Genomic DNA, 17,545 nt, shown 5'->3' with positions numbered 1-17,545 from the left:
ACTGTGTTAGTCAGGATGGTCTCGATCTCCTGACCTCGTGATCCGCCCGTCTCGGCCTCCCAAAGTGCTGGGATTACAGGCGTGAGCCACCGCGCCTGGCCAACATTGGTGTTATTGATACTGTCACTGTGGGCCATGTGGAGACTGATGTTCCCAAACCCAGTATGGGTTTTGAGACCTTTGCTCCAGTAAGTGTTAGAATTGAAGCAAAAATCTGTTGAAATGCAGCATGAAGTTGGGAAGCTTAAATACAATACATAGTATTTAGTGCAAAGGAAGCATTGTGAATGGCCACTCTTGTTCCTGGAACTCAGGTGTACAGGTGCGGTGCCTTGGTCTTCAGAAAGAAGCAAAGCATGGCTTGGGGCTCATGCCTGTAGTCCCAGCACTTTGGGAGGCCAAGGCGGGAGAATTACTTGAGGCCAGGAGTTCGAGACCAGCCTGGGCAACAGGCTGCCCCTGATTTCATGAGAAATTAAAAAATTTAAAAATCATGCCTGTAATCCCAGCACTTTGCGAGGCCGAGTTGGGCGGATCACTTGAGGTCAGGAGTTCAAGACCAGCCTGGCCAACATGGTGAAAACCCATCTCTACTAAAAATACAAAAATTAGCCAGGTGTGGTGGCGGGCGCCTATAATCCCAGCTACTCGGGAGTATGGGGCAGGAGCATTGTTTGAACCTGGGAGGCAGAGGTTGCAGTGAGCTGAGACTGCGCCATTGCTCTCCAGCCTGGGTGACAAGAGCGAAACTCTGTATCAAAAAAAAAGAAAAAGAAAGAAAGAAGGTGGGGGGGGGGGAGAGAGAGAGAGACGAGACAGAGAGACAGAAAGAAAGAAAAGAAAGAAAGAAGGAAAGAAAGAGAGAAAGAAAGAAAGATTAATTAGCTGGGCATGGTGTTGTGGGCCTGTAGTCCCAGCTATTCTGGAGGCTAAGGCAGGAGGATAACTTGAACCTGGGAGTTCAAGGTTACAGTGAGCTATGATGGAGTCACTGAGTTCAAGGTGGCAGTGAGCTAGGATCATGCCACTGCACTACAGCCCGGGCAACACAGTGAGATGCTGTCTCAAAAAAAAAAAAAAAAAAAAAACCGACTCCAGATCAAACTCTGGAGGGTCTGAACTGGGTAGTTCATCTAGCAGTTGTTCAGGAGGAGGCCAGGGATGGGGATGTCCCCTCATGCAACATACACCAGAAGTCCTTCAGACATTGCTCCCCTCTCCAAAGTTCCCTCAGCAGGGATATTATCCCAGTTTCCTTCTCACCCATCTTTCCCTCCCTCTCTGGCTCAGTGTCTCCCACACTCTTCCCTTTACCCTTCTTTCTCCCCATCCTCTCCAAGCCCTTTTCCATCTAGAGCAATTTAGCCCCTGGCCTTCTCCAGATCTCCCACCCCACCAGTTCCCTCACCAGAAGGAGCAAACAGAAGGCGGCAGTGGAGGCCGGGCATGGTGGCTCACACCTGTAATCCCAGCACTCTGGGAGGCCAAGGCGGGCAGATCACCTGATGTCGGAAGTTCAAGACTAGCCTGACCAACATGGAGAAACCCTGTCTCTACTAAAAATACCAAATTAACCGGGCATGATGGCCCATGCCTGTAATCCCAGCTATTCGGGAGGCTGAGGCAGGAGAATTGCTTGAACCCAGGAGGCGGAGGTTGTGGTGAGCTGAGATCGCACCATTGCACTCCATCCTGGGCAACAAGCGTGAAACTCTGGCTCAAAAAAAAAGAAGGCGGCAGTGGAGCAGGAGAGGCTGCAGGGGCGCCACGCTGGGCTGCCCACCATGCTCCTCCAGGGTCTGCTCCCCAATCTCACCCAGGGTAGGGTATGCTTGACCATGTGGTGGAGACCTTTGTGATGAATATCACCTTGTTATTTTCATATTTGTCTCTGTGAATAATTCACCTTTTATTTATTTATTTTTTTGAGACGGAGTCTCACTCTGTTTCCCAGGCTGGAGGGCAGTGGTGCAATCTCGGCTCACTGCAACCTCTGCCCCCTGGGTTCAAGTGATTCTCCTGCCTCAACCTCCCGAGCATCTGGGATTACAAGCACACACCACCATGCCCGGCTAATTTTTGTATTTTTTTGGTAGAGATGGGGTTTCATCACGTTAGCCAGGCTGGTCTCGAACTCCTGACCTCAGGTGATCCACCCACCTCGGCCTCTCCAAGTGCTGGGATTACAGAAGTGAGCCACTGCGCCTGGCCTAATTCACCTTTTCAAGAAAAGCATTGTTTCCTAAGGGCACCTGGGAGGACATGAACACTGGGGTGACACATAATGTCAGTGGGTGGCTGACTTCACATTAGCTGAATTTGCGTACAGTCCTACTGGTTCAAATAATCATAATTATAGCTGACACTTACACAATACTTATGACATACAAGACACCAACTCATTTGGTCCTCCTCCCAACACTAGGAGGGAAACTGAGGCACGGAGAGGCTAGGCAAGTTGCTCAGCATCCACCAGCGAGTGGCAGGCCAGGATTTGGCTCCAGAGTCCAGGTTTAAGAGCCTGCAGACCACCAGGTCTGTCTTGCAAGGAGGACAGGGCAGGGGCTTCTAATTTTGTACCCTGAAGGGCAGTTTCCTCATGTTCTAAGCTCGTCCACGCAACATTCACTTCCCTTCTTCCACTGTTTTACTCTTGTTGCCCAGGCGGGAGTGCAATGACGCAATCTCAGCTCACTGCAACCTCCATCTCGCAGGTTCAAGCGATTCTCCTGTCTCAGCCTCCCGAATAGCTGGGATTACAAGCATGAGCCACCATGCCTGGCTAATTTTGTACTTTTAGTAGAGACAGGGTTTCTCCATGTTAGTCAGGTTGGTCTACAAACTTCCGACCTCAGGTGATCTGCCCACCTTGACCTCCCAAAGTGCTAGGATTACAGGCATGAGCCACTGCGCCCGGCCTGAAATTTTTTTTTTTTTTTTTTTTTTTTTTGTTGAGACGGAGTCTCACTCTGTCGCCCAGGCTGGAGTGCAGTGGCCGGATCTCAGCTCACTGCAAGCTCCGCCTCCCGGGTTTACACCATTCTCCTGCCTCAGCCTCCGGAGTAGCTGGGACTACAGGCGCCCGCCACCTCGCCCGGCTAGTTTTTTTTTTTATATTTTTAGTAGAGATGGGGTTTCACCGTGTTAGCCAGGATGGTCTCGATCTCCTGACCTCGTGATCCGCCCGTCTCAGCCTCCCAAAGTGCTGGGATTACAGGCTTGAGCCACCGCGCCTGGCCAATTTTTTTCTTTTTCTTGAGACAAAGTCTTGCTCTTGTTCCCCAGCCTGGAGAGCAATGGCGCAATCTTGGCTCACTGCAACCTCCACCTCCCGGGTTCAAGCGATTCTGCTGCTTCAGACTCCCGAGTAACTGGGATTACAGGCGCCTGCCATCATGCCCGGCTAATCTTTGTATTTTTAGTAGAGACAGGGTTTCACCATGTTGGCCAGGCTGGTCTCGAACTTCTGACCTCAGGTGATCCACCCGCCTCGGCCTCCCAAAGTACTGGGATTACAGGCGTTAGCCACCACACCCAGCCCTTTCTTCCATTTTTAAGGAAACCTAGGCCGGGCATGGTGGCTCATGCCTGTAATCCCAGCACTTTCTCAGCACTTTGGGAGGCCAAGGTGGGAGGATCACCTGAGCCCAGGAGTTTGAGACCAGCCTGGCCAACACGGCAAGACCCCATCTTTACAAAATAAAAAATTAGCTGGGCATGGTGGCACAAGTCTGTAGTCCCAGCAACGTGATGGGAGGATGGCTTGAGCCTGGGAGGTCAAGGCTGCAGTGAGCTGTGATTATGCCACTGCACTCCAGCCTGGGTGACAGAGGGAGGCTCTGTCTCAAAAAAAAAGGAAACCTAGATTTTGCACGGGTCTCTACCCCTCCACGAAAGGATCCTAGTGCCGGCTTCAGAGTAAATCCCAGTGTCTCTTCCTCACCTTTTGATAATAGCATTCACCTTTCCTTTGGGAAAACTGCCCTTCTTCCATTGGATGTACTCTGCTGGGAGGGTTGTTGGGCCACAAATCCACACCAAAAGATAATCGTGGGCCTCAAGCTGCGCCGGCAGGCTGCGTCTCCTTGGCATTTGAATTTTGAGCAGAGACAAAAACTGAAGACAATTAGGCCTGAGCTATTTCGGGAGGCAGCAGGGTAGGTATAGTGACCAAGCGTGCTGGGTTCAAGCCCAGCTCCCTCACTTCCTAGCTGTGTGGCTTTGAGGAAGTCACTTAACCTCCTGGAGGAAATCTCATCCAGGAGCCAGTCGATACCAGGCAGCGGGTTCTTCCCAGCAACGGGGCTGCAGCCCTCGATGTACCAGTGGTGGCTGTAGAGTTCAGCTCCAGGGCCTGGGAGGACAAAGGTGCTGGTGGTGGCCAGTGCCTCCCCTCAGCCCCTTCCCTCCCTGCTCAAGGGTCAGCCCATCCAGGAAGCCTCCCTTGGCCCCTGGGAGAGCGTATCTGTTCTCCGGGGCACCTGAGCTCTCTGTACAGTCCCACACCAGTGCCACCCCTTAGTGTCCCATATAAAGGGGGATCTTGATAGGCAGCACTGCATAAGGCTGCCCCTAACTGCACTGCTGAATGGGTAGTACTTAGAACAGAACCCTGCAGAGTAAGCAGCTGTTAGGACCCTGGGCCGTGAAAACATCCACCAGTCTTGCCACTTGGACTGGACCCCTGGGGTGGCCTCATTTCCTATCCTTTCCCAGCCTGGCACTGGTTCCGAGTTCCTGTCGCCTTCAGGCAAGGACACAGCTACCCCTACCTGATGTGGCCCCCTCCCGCCCTCTGGCTGCACTCCCTCCCACACATGACTCTATGCCCCTCCCCATTTCCCAAGAGCCCTTGCTCTTCATGCCTGTCCTGTGATCCCCTCTGCCTGAACCTCTGCTGGCCTCATACAGCTGTTCAGGTTGTCCACTGCACATGGGGTCCTGGCTACAACAGAGAATTGGGAGCTGAATTTCAGCCCGTGTTCCATGCAAAAAGTTGGCGCCCTGGTCTGGAGCTGTGTCCCTTTTTCTAATTCCTACCTATGAGAGTTGGAGTTCCCCTGGTGAACCGTCTTCCCCTTCCTCTACCTGGAAAACTACTCACATTCCCAGTTTTAACGTGACCTCCTCTAGGAAGCCTGCCTGGACTCCTCTGGATGGAATCAGTTGCACCGTGTCCCATGCTTCTATAACTTTTTTTGCATCCCTTTGACATAGCCGCAGCTCACTATTGACTGCAATGGTCTGTTCCTTTCTGTCCCCTGCTGGACTGTGGGTCCCAGGTGGTCTCTAACGCTGTTGAATCAACAAATGACTCAGCCAGGAATCAGGGCAAGGAGTGGTTTATTTCACAGCTGAGTGAAGGATAAGGCCCACAGCCTCGGTAGCAGCAGTAGCAGCTCCTCCCCGCCCAGTCCTCTCTTCTTGGTATGGTCGCCAAAGGCCAGGTCAGGAGCCAGGGAAACAGCCAGGGCACAGCCCTCCCGCCACAGGAGCTGGGTGGCCACAGAGCAGCAGCGGGCAGCAGTAGCAGCAGCAGGTTGGGATGGAGGAGGGGGAGTGTTAGTTTGGCTGGCTGACTCCCATGCCCCCATGGATAGTGTTTGGTGAGGGTTGGGGGACCTGGACTGCTAGGTGGAGGGACATCTGGAGTGGCTCAGTCAGCTGTGAAGATGCGGCTGGAAATGTCATCCAGGAGCCAGTCGATGCCTGGCAGCAGGTTCTCCCCGGTGACGGCGCTGCAGCCCTGGATGCACCAGTGGTGGCTGCGGATGGAGTCCAGCTCCAGGGCCTGGAAGAACAAATGTGCTGATGGTGGCCAGTGACTGCAGACCCTGCCTGCCCTTGGCCCCTTCCCTCTCCAGCCCAGAGGAGCTCCACGCCTCCCTCAAGGCCCTGCTCCAGGTCATCCCATCCAGGAAGCCCCACTGGTCCCTGCGAGACTTTGTCAGCCCCCAGGGGCACCTGGGCTCTCTGTCCAGTACCACACCAGTGCCACCTCTCAGTGATGTAAATGCAACACGGGCTCTTGAGCATCCACCAGGATCTGGGCATCATGCCAGGAGCCCTACACATCCTCTCTCATTCTCCTCAAGTCCTCATGAGCCAGGGATTGTGTCAGCCATTTCACCAAGGAGGAAACCAAAGTTCAGAGAGGTTAAGCAACCTGCCTAAGGGCACATAGCTCATAAGTGGCAAAGCCAAGATTTTAACGCTGCTCTTTCTCACTGTGGTGCTTGAGCACTAGAATCATGGTTAAAATGTGGGCTCTGGGGTCAGAGAGGCTTCTGGTCTATTTAGTGGCTGTGTGACCTGGGACAAGTTACCTAATCTCTCTGAGCCTGCTTCACCATGTGTAAAATAATAGTTCTTACCTCATGAGGTTATTGTGAGAATGAAATGAGTTAATTCATGCAAGGAGCAGAGCATACTGAAAGCACTCTGTTTGTGCTGGGTACTGCTAGCCTGTGAACAACATATGCGCTGGCTACTGTTAGCCTGTGAACAACACATGCGCAGTTCTGCCTTCCCCAGGCTGTGGGCCACCCCATGCCTTATTAATCACTGGATCCCCAGTGCCCTGCATAGGTCCTGCCACCTAGCAGGAGCTAATAAATGCTTTTATTATTACTTTTTTTGGTTATTTTTAATAAATGCTTTTAAAATAAAGAAATGTGCACCCCTTTCCCTCAGCGAGCCTGTCCCAGGCCCTGGACTCACCTCGCGGATGGCATTAGAGGACAGTGCTCCAGGCAGGTCCTGCTTGTTGGCAAAGATGAGGAGGGTTGCTCCGGCCAGGCGCTAGGGAAGAGAAGACAGAGGGGTGGGGTGGGGACTCAGAGGACAGCCTGACCCCTCCTCTAATGGCCCAGAGCATCTATGGTGAAGGATCGACCTGGAAGATCAAGGTGAGGCCCTGTAGTGGTGGGAGAGGCCCAGGAGTGAGTTTGTGGACATAGCCATCAAGGCTGGACCACATGGGCGATGGCAGTCCTGGGCCAGGGTTCTGGTTCCAGTCAACCACCACAGGGGACACCGCTGTCCCCCATGCTCCAGCTTCCTCTTCCATAAACAGGGAGGGGTGCTGGATAAGATGATCCCTGAGCTCTCTGTGGTTCTAGACTGCTCCAATCTGATGACCAGACATGCACAGAGAATGTGATCTCTCCCTCTTCTGGGTTCACACAGCCCTTTAACCGCTCCACTCCCGACAGGCCACACTGTCCACCTCTGATTCTAGTTGTTTCCACATATGCGTCTGTTATTGGGAGATGTAGGTGGACGGGTCTAACCCTTGGGCCTCGACCTGCCTTGACCAGCATTTGATGGCCCTGATCTCGTTTGACCTGCTCCACTCACACAGCAGGTGTGTGCAGTGTGCCCAGGACAATCCCGACTCCGCCTGCAGAATCCCCCCTTTCACTCTCACAAGTGTCCTCATTTTCAACTAAATGCAATGTTGTAGCTTGAATCAAACACTGGAAACAAAAAGTATATTAGTGGAAAAACTGGTGAAATTCAAATAAAATCTGCAATTAAGATAATAGTAATTCACCAATGTTGATTTATTAGTTTGGACAGGCCACGGTTAGGTAAGATGGGGAAGCAAGGTAAAGGGTATATGGGGGACCTCTGTACTATCTTTGCAAGTTTCCTTCTTTTCTTTTTGAGATGGAGTCTTGCTCTGTTGCCCAGTCTGGAGTGCAGTGGCACAATCTCGGCTCACTGCAAGCTCTGCCTCCCAGGTTCACACCATTCTCCTGCCTCAGCCTCCCGAGTAGCTGGGACTACAGGTGCCCGCCACCATGCCCGGCTAATTTTTTGTATTTTTAGTAGAGACGGGGTTTCACCGTGTTAGCCAGGATGGTCTCGATCTTCTGACCTCATGATCTGCCCGTCTCGGCCTCCCAAAGTGCTGGGATTACAGGTGTGAGTCACCGTGCCCTGCCCCTTATTTTTTATTTTTTTTTTTGAGACAGGGTCTTGCTGTCACCCAGGAGGCTGGAGTGCAGTGGCATGATCACAGCTCACTGCAGCCTCGACCTCCTAGGTTCAACTGATCCTCCTGTCTGAGCCTCCAGAGTAGCTAGGACTACAGGTGCGTGCCACCACCCCTGGCTGAGGTAACATAGCGAAGAGTCAGACTCTTGAGCCAGGCTGCACGGCCTCTCAAAGCTTCATGCTGGCCTTGGGTCATCCTCCCTAAAGCCCAATGATGTGGGTGTCATCATCGCCATTTCAAGGAACAGAAACTGATGCTCAGGATATTGACGTAGTAACACCCCAGGGACGTTAACTCAATCTCAGTCCACAGCATGTGTCCTGCCTCTGGCACCATGGGCCTCCCATGGTGGGGGCCCAGTGAAGGAATGGATCCTTAGCTTCCCTCTGGGGCCATGGACCTCTCTGAGGGGCATCTGCTGAGAAGGCGGCCACATGTCCACACATTTGCACAAAGGGTAGGAGCTGCCCACCTCCTCCACCAGCAAGCTCTGGAGCTCCCGCTGGCAGTCCTGCATGCGCTGGTGGTCCGCGCTGTCCACTACCCAGATGAGGCCGTCGGTGCTCTCAAAGTAGTTCCGCCAGTAGGACCGCAGGGACTTCTGACCACCCACATCCCAGATGTTCAGCTTGAATCTGGGCAAGGAGCGGGTGACAAGAGGGTCAGCTGGGCGCCTCTCCCACCTTTCCTGCCATGCTCTGGGTTGGCCCACCCACGGGGCCCCTGCTCACCCTCGGTGCTCCAGGGTCTTGATGTTGAAGCCCAGCGTCGGGGAGATGGTGTCGATGTCCTCCCCATTGAACTTCTTCAGGATGGTTGTCTTCCCAGCATTGTCCAGGCCACTGGGGCGCAGCAGGTTAAGGAGAAGTCCCTGTTCTCCGCCGGGTGGTGACATCGTCACAGAGCCCCTCTTAGGGGACTCATTATTTTCCGCCGTGTATCAAACTGAGTTCAGCACATGCCTGGCCATCACTGGCCCACAATAAATGTGAAAGTATCAAGATATAAATATCATCTCTACTGACCAAAACCTCCTTAATTTGTTGAACACCTACTATGTGCCAGACTCTCTTCTGGGTGCTTGAGGACAAAGCCCTGCCCTTAGGAAGCTTGCATTCTAGTGGGAAGACAGTCAATAAAGTACAAACAAATGAGAAAAGAAGGCGCTGCCAGATCCTGGCTAGTACCATCAACACAACAGAGAGGATTTCCGAGAGGGCCATTGGAGGCTCTTTCAGCTCGGGTGCCGGGGAAGGCCTCTCTGAGGTCTGGAGTTGAGACGCAAAATACAAGGAGCAAGCTTTTTGAAGAACTAAGGGAAGAACAAATATCTGGAGGAAGCCACCCTCATGTGTTTCTGGAATATTCCAGACCTGCTACTGCAGAGTGCAAATTAACGGGTGTGCTTACTGTGGGAGGGAACCACCCTCCTCTATCCTCCCAACACTGCAGCTCAGTGGGGCGTGGTGGGGTGGGCAGGTCCTGGACTGGACCACCTCTCCCTGCTCATCGGAGCTGGGGCGAATGAGCCTGGTCCAGGAGAGGGGTGAGGAGGAGACTTCCCCTGAGGCCCAGCCTTAGTCCCTGGAACCTGGCCGCTGATGACCGCCTGCCCCCAAGCCATCATCCATGTTTCCTTCCCCTCTCGATCATCCCCACTGGCTGATAAGCTTGCCGTTCTTTCTCCCACCTTCAAGAGCAAATAGGCCGGGCACGGTGGCTCACACCTGTAATCCCAGCACTTTGGGAGGCCGAGGTGGGTGGATCGCCTGAGGTCAGGAGTTCGAGACCACCCTGGCCAACATGGCAAAACTCCATCTCTACTAAAAATTAAAAAAATAGCTGGGTGTGGTGCTGGGCATGGTGCTGGGCACCTGTAATCCCAGCTACTTGGGAGGCTGAGGCAGGAGAATTGCTCGAACTCGGGAGGCAGAGGTTACGGTGAGCCAAGAACCTGCTCCTCCCCCAGTCCTCTCTACCTCAGCAAATGGCTTCTCACCCTTCTAATTGCTCAGGCCAGAAACTTCCATGACCTCACTACTTCCATCCTGGTCCGAGTCACCATTCTACCTCGCCTGCATCACTGCAGTGGCCAAACTGGTCTCTGATTCCTTCTGTCCTCTGCACTTCTCACTGAAAGGGAAAACCAAAAACCAAAAGGCTCTAGGTGAGGTGGTTCCCAGTCAACAGTCCTCCCCACTCCAGCCATACTGCCCTCCTCGCCAGTCCTCTGAACACGCCAGTGAGTCCTCCCAGGGCCTCTGACTTGCTGTTCCCTTTGCTTTAAATTTTCCCCCAGACTGCTATAAGGTTCAACCCTCACCTCCCTCATGTACTCAATTGTCACTTTTTTTTGAGACAGAGTTTCTCTCGTCACCCAGGCTGGAGTGCAATGGCGCGATCTCAGCTTACCGGTTCACTGTCATCTCTGCCTCCTGGGTTCTAGCGATTCTCTTGCCTCAGCCTCCTGGGTAGCTGGGATTAAAGGTGGCCACCACCACACCCAGCTAATTTTTGTATTTTTGGTAGAGACGGGATTTCACCATGTTGGCCAGGCTGGTCTCAAACTCCTGACCTCAGGTGATCCATCCGCCTTGGTCTTTCAAGGTGCTGGGATTACAGGTGTGAGCCACCATGCCCTGCCATCATACAGTGGCCTTCTTTGACCACTCTAAATTGCATTATTCTCCATACATAGATATGTAGTGGGAGCTCATCCTGGAGCAGTAAAATGCCCTGTTCCCCAGAAGCATGATCCAAAGCATGGCCCATATACATATATAGTATGTATGGAGAATATATATATATGTATAAATAGAGACGGGGTCTATGTTGCTCAGGCTGGTCTCAAACTCCTGGGCTGAAGCGAGCCTCCCACCTCAGCCTCCCAAAGTGCTAGGGTTACAGGTATGTGCCACTGAGCACCCAGCCTCTATTACATATTTTACTTATTTCCTGTGTTATCATCTTTCTACCCCCCTGCATTACAGAATTTCCATGAAGGTAACATTTTTTTTGTTTTAGTACCCTGGCCCCCAGGACAGTGCCTAGCACATATTAGGCACTCAATATTTATCAAATTAGTGAACTGTATGCTTTTCTCAGAGCTCTTTAAAACAGACATGGGGCCGGGCGCGGTGGCTCACGCCTGGAATCCCAACACTTTGGGAGGCCAAGGCAGGTGGGTCACTTGAGGTCAGGAATTCGAGACCAGCCTGACCAACAAGGTGAAATCCCGTCTCTACTAAAAATATTTTTAAAAATTAGCCGGGCGTGGTGGTGGGCACCTGTAGTCCCAGCTATTTGGGAGGCTGAGGCAGGGAAATCGCTTGAACCCGGGAGGCGGAGGTTGCAGTGAGCTGAGATTGCACCACTGCACTCCTGCCTGGGCAACAAGAGCGAAACTCCGTCTCAAATAAAATAAAATAAAATAAAACAGACATGGGCCGGACTCCGTGGCTCATGCTTATAATCCCAGAGTTTTGGGAGGCTGAGGCGGGAGGATCACTTGAGCCTAGAAGTTGGAGGCTGCAGTGACCCTTGATTGCGCCACTGCACTCCAGCCAGGGCAACAGAGCAAGACCCTATCTCAAAAAAAAAAAAAAAGATGATTATTAAGTTATATGTGCACATAAGGGTCTTATCTCCCCTGCCATTCCACCGCGGGGCCTGGCACAGAGCAGAGGGAACAGGTTCGGGCACCTAACTGGACTCAGAAGGCGCACAGCGCGCACGGGGCACTCGGGCTCACACACACACATCCTCAGCCGCAGGGTCATCCAAGGGCCGCGTAGCACCAAAGAGACGGACTGTTGGAGCCACACTCGAAAGGATCCGCAGAGCCCACATCCGCCACCCGCCACCCCGCACGCCCCCGGGATTCGGAGCTCGAGGGCGGGGCCGGGGCCTGGAACTCTCGGGCCCGAGGGAGATGAGAGCCGGGAAGGCAGCGGCCCCACGCTTGGGCCAGGCCGCCGGATGGTGGCGTCCGAGTCATCTCCGGGACCCACTGCCCCTGACAGGCCACCCGCCGCTGCGCCTGCAGGCCCGCTTCTGCGGCCCTCGGAGGTGGCCCCTGCCCCAGGCCGGGGGTGCGGCGCCTCCCGGCCCCCGGGGCGATTGGTTGTGCAGGCGTGGTGACGCCAGGGGCAGTTGGGACGCGCCGGCCGCCGCGTTCCGCTCCCGACAGGGGGCGCCCGGCATCGCCCGCCCGGCGGGGCCCAGCTACCCCCGCGGCTCCGGCGTCTGGGAGGATACAGCATGAGCAGTCGCAGCTCCCGCTCTTTCTGCTTCATCTTCTTCAGAATGGTCAGGAGCCCCATGATCCCCGGAGCCCCTCCCGGCCGCCGTTTCTTCCCAGTCCCGGGACTCCGCTCCCGGTTCCTATTGGCTATCATGCTCGCCGACGGCAGAGCCAATTAGCTGGACGCTCGTTTGGTCCCGCCCTCGCCACACGTGATCGCGAGGTCGCCCGCGCAGCTGCTGCGAGAGTGCCCCTAGCGGCGCAGGGGGCTTTTGTGCTGCCGCCCGCCCTGACGCTGCGCCTCCCGAGGGCTGAGGCTGGGGGAGAAAGGGCGACATCCCCACCCTTTCCCCCGCCAGACCGGGGTTCTCGGCCGGAGCGGAAACCTTGAAGTTCCTGAGTTGCATCTTGGCTGCGTCTGACCTCAGAGTCAGAACCCAGGGTCCCCAGGTACGGACGAACTCATCCTGGGGCCAGTGTAGGCCCCGTTCCCAGCAACACGGTCCAAATCCTGCGCCTGTGGGCCCTCAGCATCGTCCTCAATCTGCCAGTGACAGAGCAGAAAGTTGGGCGTCCCCCTACCCTGCTCCTGTGGCTCTCAGTTCAGGGCGGCGGTGCCCCCTGGAGGCCGTTCGAAAACGTGCGGGGCGTCCCTGGGTTCCAATGACGAAATTGTAGTCCCGTCCCAAAGGCTTCCCCACCCAGAGGCCCAGCGTTTCCCTGTTGAGAAGCACAATTCCTACTTTTGCGGATGGAAAAACTGCGGCCCAGATGGTGCTTAGCACAGTGGCTGGCATGTAGTAGGTGCTCAGTAAATATTTGTTGTTGAATGAATGGCTTTGTCCGAAAGTTTCATTCTTTACCTTAGGGCTCAAGAAGTCTAGAAAGTGAGGAAATAGGTCAAGGATCAAGCCTATTGTCAACTCAGGAGAGAGCCTTATTGTCTTAATTTGGTGCCCCAGCCGGCTGCAGGGTAAATGTGAATAGGCAGCGGAAGATTCTCTCTCATGCTTGGGAAAGAGCTGTCAGCACCAGCTGAAGACAATGGCTAACTCCTGTGTGACTGTTTGCAATGCATTCCACGTGTTCAGCTTCATCCTCCCTGCAACGCTGAGAGGTTTCCATTCTTTTCGTAGCTATGATAATAGAATCCAAAGTGTTTAAGGAGCATGGGTGAGATTCAAACTCAGGTCTGGTCAATGGTAAAGCACAATGTCTTCATGCCTCCATGAAGTTTGCCTAGAGAGAGGTCTGGAAGAAGCTGGAGCTTCCCATCTTGCAGAAAGGGGCTTGTGGTCAGAGGAGGGCTGAACAGATAGGCTGCCTGAGTGGGACCCTTGGGTCAGCACCATTTACCCTCCATCAGACACACACAAAGGAAGAAACTGAGCATAGCGCCTACCCAGAGACTTTGAAACCCAACTAAGATCGAAATGGGAAATGCTAGCTGGGCGCGGTGGGTCACACCTGTAATCCCAGTACTTTGGGAGGCTGAGGCGGGTGAATCACAAGGTCAGGAGTTCAAGACCAGCCTGGCCAACATGGTGAAACCCCGTCTCTGCTAAGAATACAAAAGATTAGCCGGTTGTGGTAGTGACACCTGTAATCCCAGCCACTCGGGAGGCTGAGGCAGAGAACTGGTTGAACCTGGGAGGTGGAGGTTGCAGTGAGCCAAGATTGTGCCACTGCACTCCAGCCTGGGCGACAGAGCGAGACTTCATCTCAAAAAAAAAAAAAAAAAGGGAAATACCTAGAGGTAGGAGCCTGCCATCCTCCTTCTAGGAGCCTGCACCACAGGCATTCTGGATATGACACGGAAGTTCACTGTGGCATAGTTTGGAACAGCAAGAAGTTGGAAAAAACCTAAGTGTTTCCAGTGAGGGCAGGTTACCTAAGCCAGGGTAGGTGCATGTGGATTCCATGAAGCCCTTAAAACAGTGAAGCGGGCCGGGCGCAGTGGCTCATGCCTGTAATCCCAGCACTTTGGGAGGCCGAGGTGAGTGGATTGCTTGATCCCAGGAGTTCAAGACCAGCTTGACCAACTTAGGGAGACTCCCATCTCTACAAAAAATACAAAAATTAGCCAGATATGCTCACTTGAACCCAGGAGGCGAAGGTTGCAGTGAGCTGAGATTGTGCCACTGTACTGCAGCCTGAGCGACGGAGTCTGTTTAAAAAAAAAAAAAAAAAATTAGGTATGATGGTGCACATCTATAGTCCCAGCTGCCTAGGAGGCTGAGGTGGGAGCCTGGGAGGACGAGGCTGCAGTGAGCCATGATAATGCCACTACACTCTAGTTTTCATGACAGAGTTAGACCCTGTCTCAAAGAAACAGAAAACAGTGAGGTGGAGCTGTAAGATAACAGTGTGGAAAGATGTCCACACCATACTAAATGAAAAACAAAAACAAATTCAGTCCTGTTTTAGTTTTAAAAATAACATTAACTGGAAATATGCCCACTTAGCAATGTTTTTTAATCTATGAGATGCATTCCATTAAGGAAGTGGATTGTAAAATTAGTGTCACAAATAGGTTGAACTGTATGAAATTGCCCATATTTGACAGTTCTGAGTACAGGGATGTATTTCAAATGGTTGAACTTAGTAGCATTAACAAAAATGAAACAGAATGAACAGAACTGAAAACGTTACTACCTTCACCCATGTAGTAAAGGTACTAAGCAGTGTTTGGCGAAACATTTGTTTCAGATATTTATACAGATATGAATACTTCTCACTGTGAGTCACAGTCACAAAAGTTTGAAAATCAGTGCAATGCAGCTATTAACTGGGGAGTAAGTTTGGGAGAACATAAAATTATTGCCTTGGGCGTTTCTTTTTTATTTTTTTTTGATACGGAGTCTCGCTCTCATCCAGGCTGGAGTGCAGTGGTGCGATCTCGGCTAATTGCAAGCTCCACCTCCCGGATTCACTCCATTCTCCTGCCTCAGCCTCCCGAGCAGCTGGGACTACAGGCATCTGCCACCACACCCGGCTAATTTTTTGTATTTTTTTTTTTTAGTAGAGACGAGGTTTCCCCATGTTGGTCAGGATGGTCTCTATCTCCTGACCTCATGATCTGCCCGCCTTGGCCTCTCAAAGTGCTGAGATTACAAGCATGAGACACTGCGCCTGGCCTGCCTTGGGCGTTTCTTTTTTTTTTTTTTTTTGAGACGGAGTCTCACTCTGTCCACCAGGCTGGGGTGCAGTGGCGTGATCTCGGCTCACTGCAAGCTCCGCCTCCTGGGTTCACGCCATTCTCCTGCCTCAGCCTCCCGAGTAGCTGGGACTACAGGCGCCCGCCACCGCGCCCGGCTAATTTTTTGTATTTTTAGTAGAGACGGGGTTTCACCGTGGTCTCGATCTCCTGACCTTGTGACCCGCCCGCCTCCGCCTCCCAAAGTGCTGGGATTACAGGCGTGAGCCACCGCGCCTGGCCGCCTTGGGCGTTTCCATATTTTCTTTTTTTCTTTGAGACAGAGTCTGACCCTGCCGCCAGGCTGGAGTGGAGTGGCACAATCCCAGCTCACTGCAGCCTCTGCCTCCTGGGTTCAAGCGATTCTCCTGCCTCAGCCTCCTGAGTAGCTGGGATTACAGGCATGAGCCACCATTCCCAGCTAATTTTTATATTTTCAGTAAAGACAGGGTTTCACCATGTTGGTCACGAACTCCTGGCTTCAAGAGATTCGCCTTCCTCAGCCTCCCAAAGGGCTGGGATTACAGGTGTGAGCCACTGCACCCAGCCTTGGATTGTTTTATTTCCTACCAGTAGCATTGAAAGAACTTGTTCAAATGTCTGGCTTAAAGTCTTGCCTGTCCATGCTGTTGTTCCCAGGGGCCACATAGTAGAATTTCAGTGAATAGAAATTAAAAAAAAAAAAAAAAAAAAAAAAATCCAAAGTCTGTGAAAAGGAGGAGTTCAGGAAGTCACTATGTTTAACTTTTTTTTTTTTGAGATGGAGTCTCGCTCTGTCACCCAGACTGGAGTGCAGTGGCACAATCTCAGCTCACTGCAAGCTCCGTATCCCAGGTTCACGGCATTCTCCTGCCTCAGCCTCCAGAGTAGCTGGGACTACAGGCGCCCGCCATCTCGCCCGGCTAGTTTTTTGTATTTTTAGTAGAGACGGGGTTTCACCGTGTTAGCCAAGATGGTCTTGATCTCCTGACCTCGTGATCCGCCCGCCTCAGCCCCCCAAAGTCCTGGGATTACAGGGTGAGCTACCACGCCTGGCCAACTATATTTAACTTTTTAAACATTTTTTAGAGACGGAGTCTCACTCTGTCACCCAGGCTGGAGTGCAGTGGCACGATCATGGCTCACTGCAGCCTCAAGCAGTCCTCCCACGTCAGTCTCCTGAGTAACTGGGACTACAGGTGCATGCCATCAAGCCTGGCTCATTTTTTAAATTTTTTTAGAGACGAGGGTCTCGCTGTGTTGTCTGGGCTGGTCTTGAACTCCTGTGCTTAGGTGATCCTCTCACCTCAGCCTTCCAAAGTGCTGGGATTACAGGTATGAGCCACCCCACTTGGCCTGTGTTTAACTTTTGAAGAACTGACTGTAGCTAGAAATTGGGTGGAGAGGCGTTTAAAGACAAGTAAGGGGCCTCATTACAAGCTGTGTTTTCATTTGCCTCATGGAAAGGAGGAAAGAGAGCTCTTTTTTCTTTTCTTTTTTTTTTTTTTTTGAGACGAAGTTTTGCTTTTGTTGCCCAGGTTGGAGTGTGATGGCGAAATCTCAGCTCGCTGCAACCTCCATCTCCCAGGTTCAAGTGATTCTCCTGCCTCAGCCTCCCAAATAGCTGGGATTACAGGCGTGCACCACCATGCCCGGCTAATTTTTGTGTTTTTAGTAGAGATGGGGTTTCACCATGTTGGTCAGGCTGGTCTCGAACTCCTGACCTCAAGTGATCCACCCACCTCGGCCTCCCAAAGTGTTGGGATTAGAGGCATGAGCCAATGCACCTGGCTTTTTTTCTTTCTGTTTTTTTACTTTCAAGCAGAGGAACAGAAGAGAGCTCTTAAATAAAATCTTTGGGAAATACCTTCGGAAGAAAACTAGGAAAGAAGATGTATAGAGCTGTAGTTATATATAACTGTGAATATGAATATATATATATATATATATATATATATTTTTTTTTTTTTTTTTAACAAGAAAGAATCGTGAAATTAAAATACCCAAATCGTGACATCTGTGAAACCTGCTTTTGAAGGGGAAACTTCTTAGGGCTGAGTAAGTGGCTTGTAACCTGAGGATAGAGATCTAGAGCCTTTTACCAAGGCATGTTTACCCAACATCT

At 52.3% G+C, this 17,545-nt stretch overlaps 1 protein-coding gene across 1 annotated transcript; it reads right to left on the bottom strand.

The window, feature by feature from the left end:
- Positions 1–5,326: 5,326 nt before the first annotated feature.
- ARL2 (ADP ribosylation factor like GTPase 2) lies at positions 5,327–12,415 on the bottom strand. Its single transcript, XM_010363959.2, has 5 exons — positions 12,260–12,415; positions 8,734–8,844; positions 8,475–8,637; positions 6,721–6,801; positions 5,327–5,791 (listed from the first exon to the last, which is right to left on the bottom strand). Exons 1-5 carry the CDS (start codon positions 12,397–12,399, stop codon positions 5,657–5,659), a joined length of 630 nt encoding a protein of 209 aa, XP_010362261.1. The 5' UTR covers positions 12,400–12,415; the 3' UTR covers positions 5,327–5,656.
- Between the last annotated feature and the right edge of the window lie 5,130 nt (positions 12,416–17,545).

This window comes from Rhinopithecus roxellana, chromosome 15 (assembly GCF_007565055.1).
Source record: "Rhinopithecus roxellana isolate Shanxi Qingling chromosome 15, ASM756505v1, whole genome shotgun sequence".
In the NCBI taxonomy this organism is placed as follows: domain Eukaryota; kingdom Metazoa; phylum Chordata; class Mammalia; order Primates; family Cercopithecidae; genus Rhinopithecus; species Rhinopithecus roxellana.
This window is presented reverse-complemented; position numbering and strand designations above follow the sequence as displayed.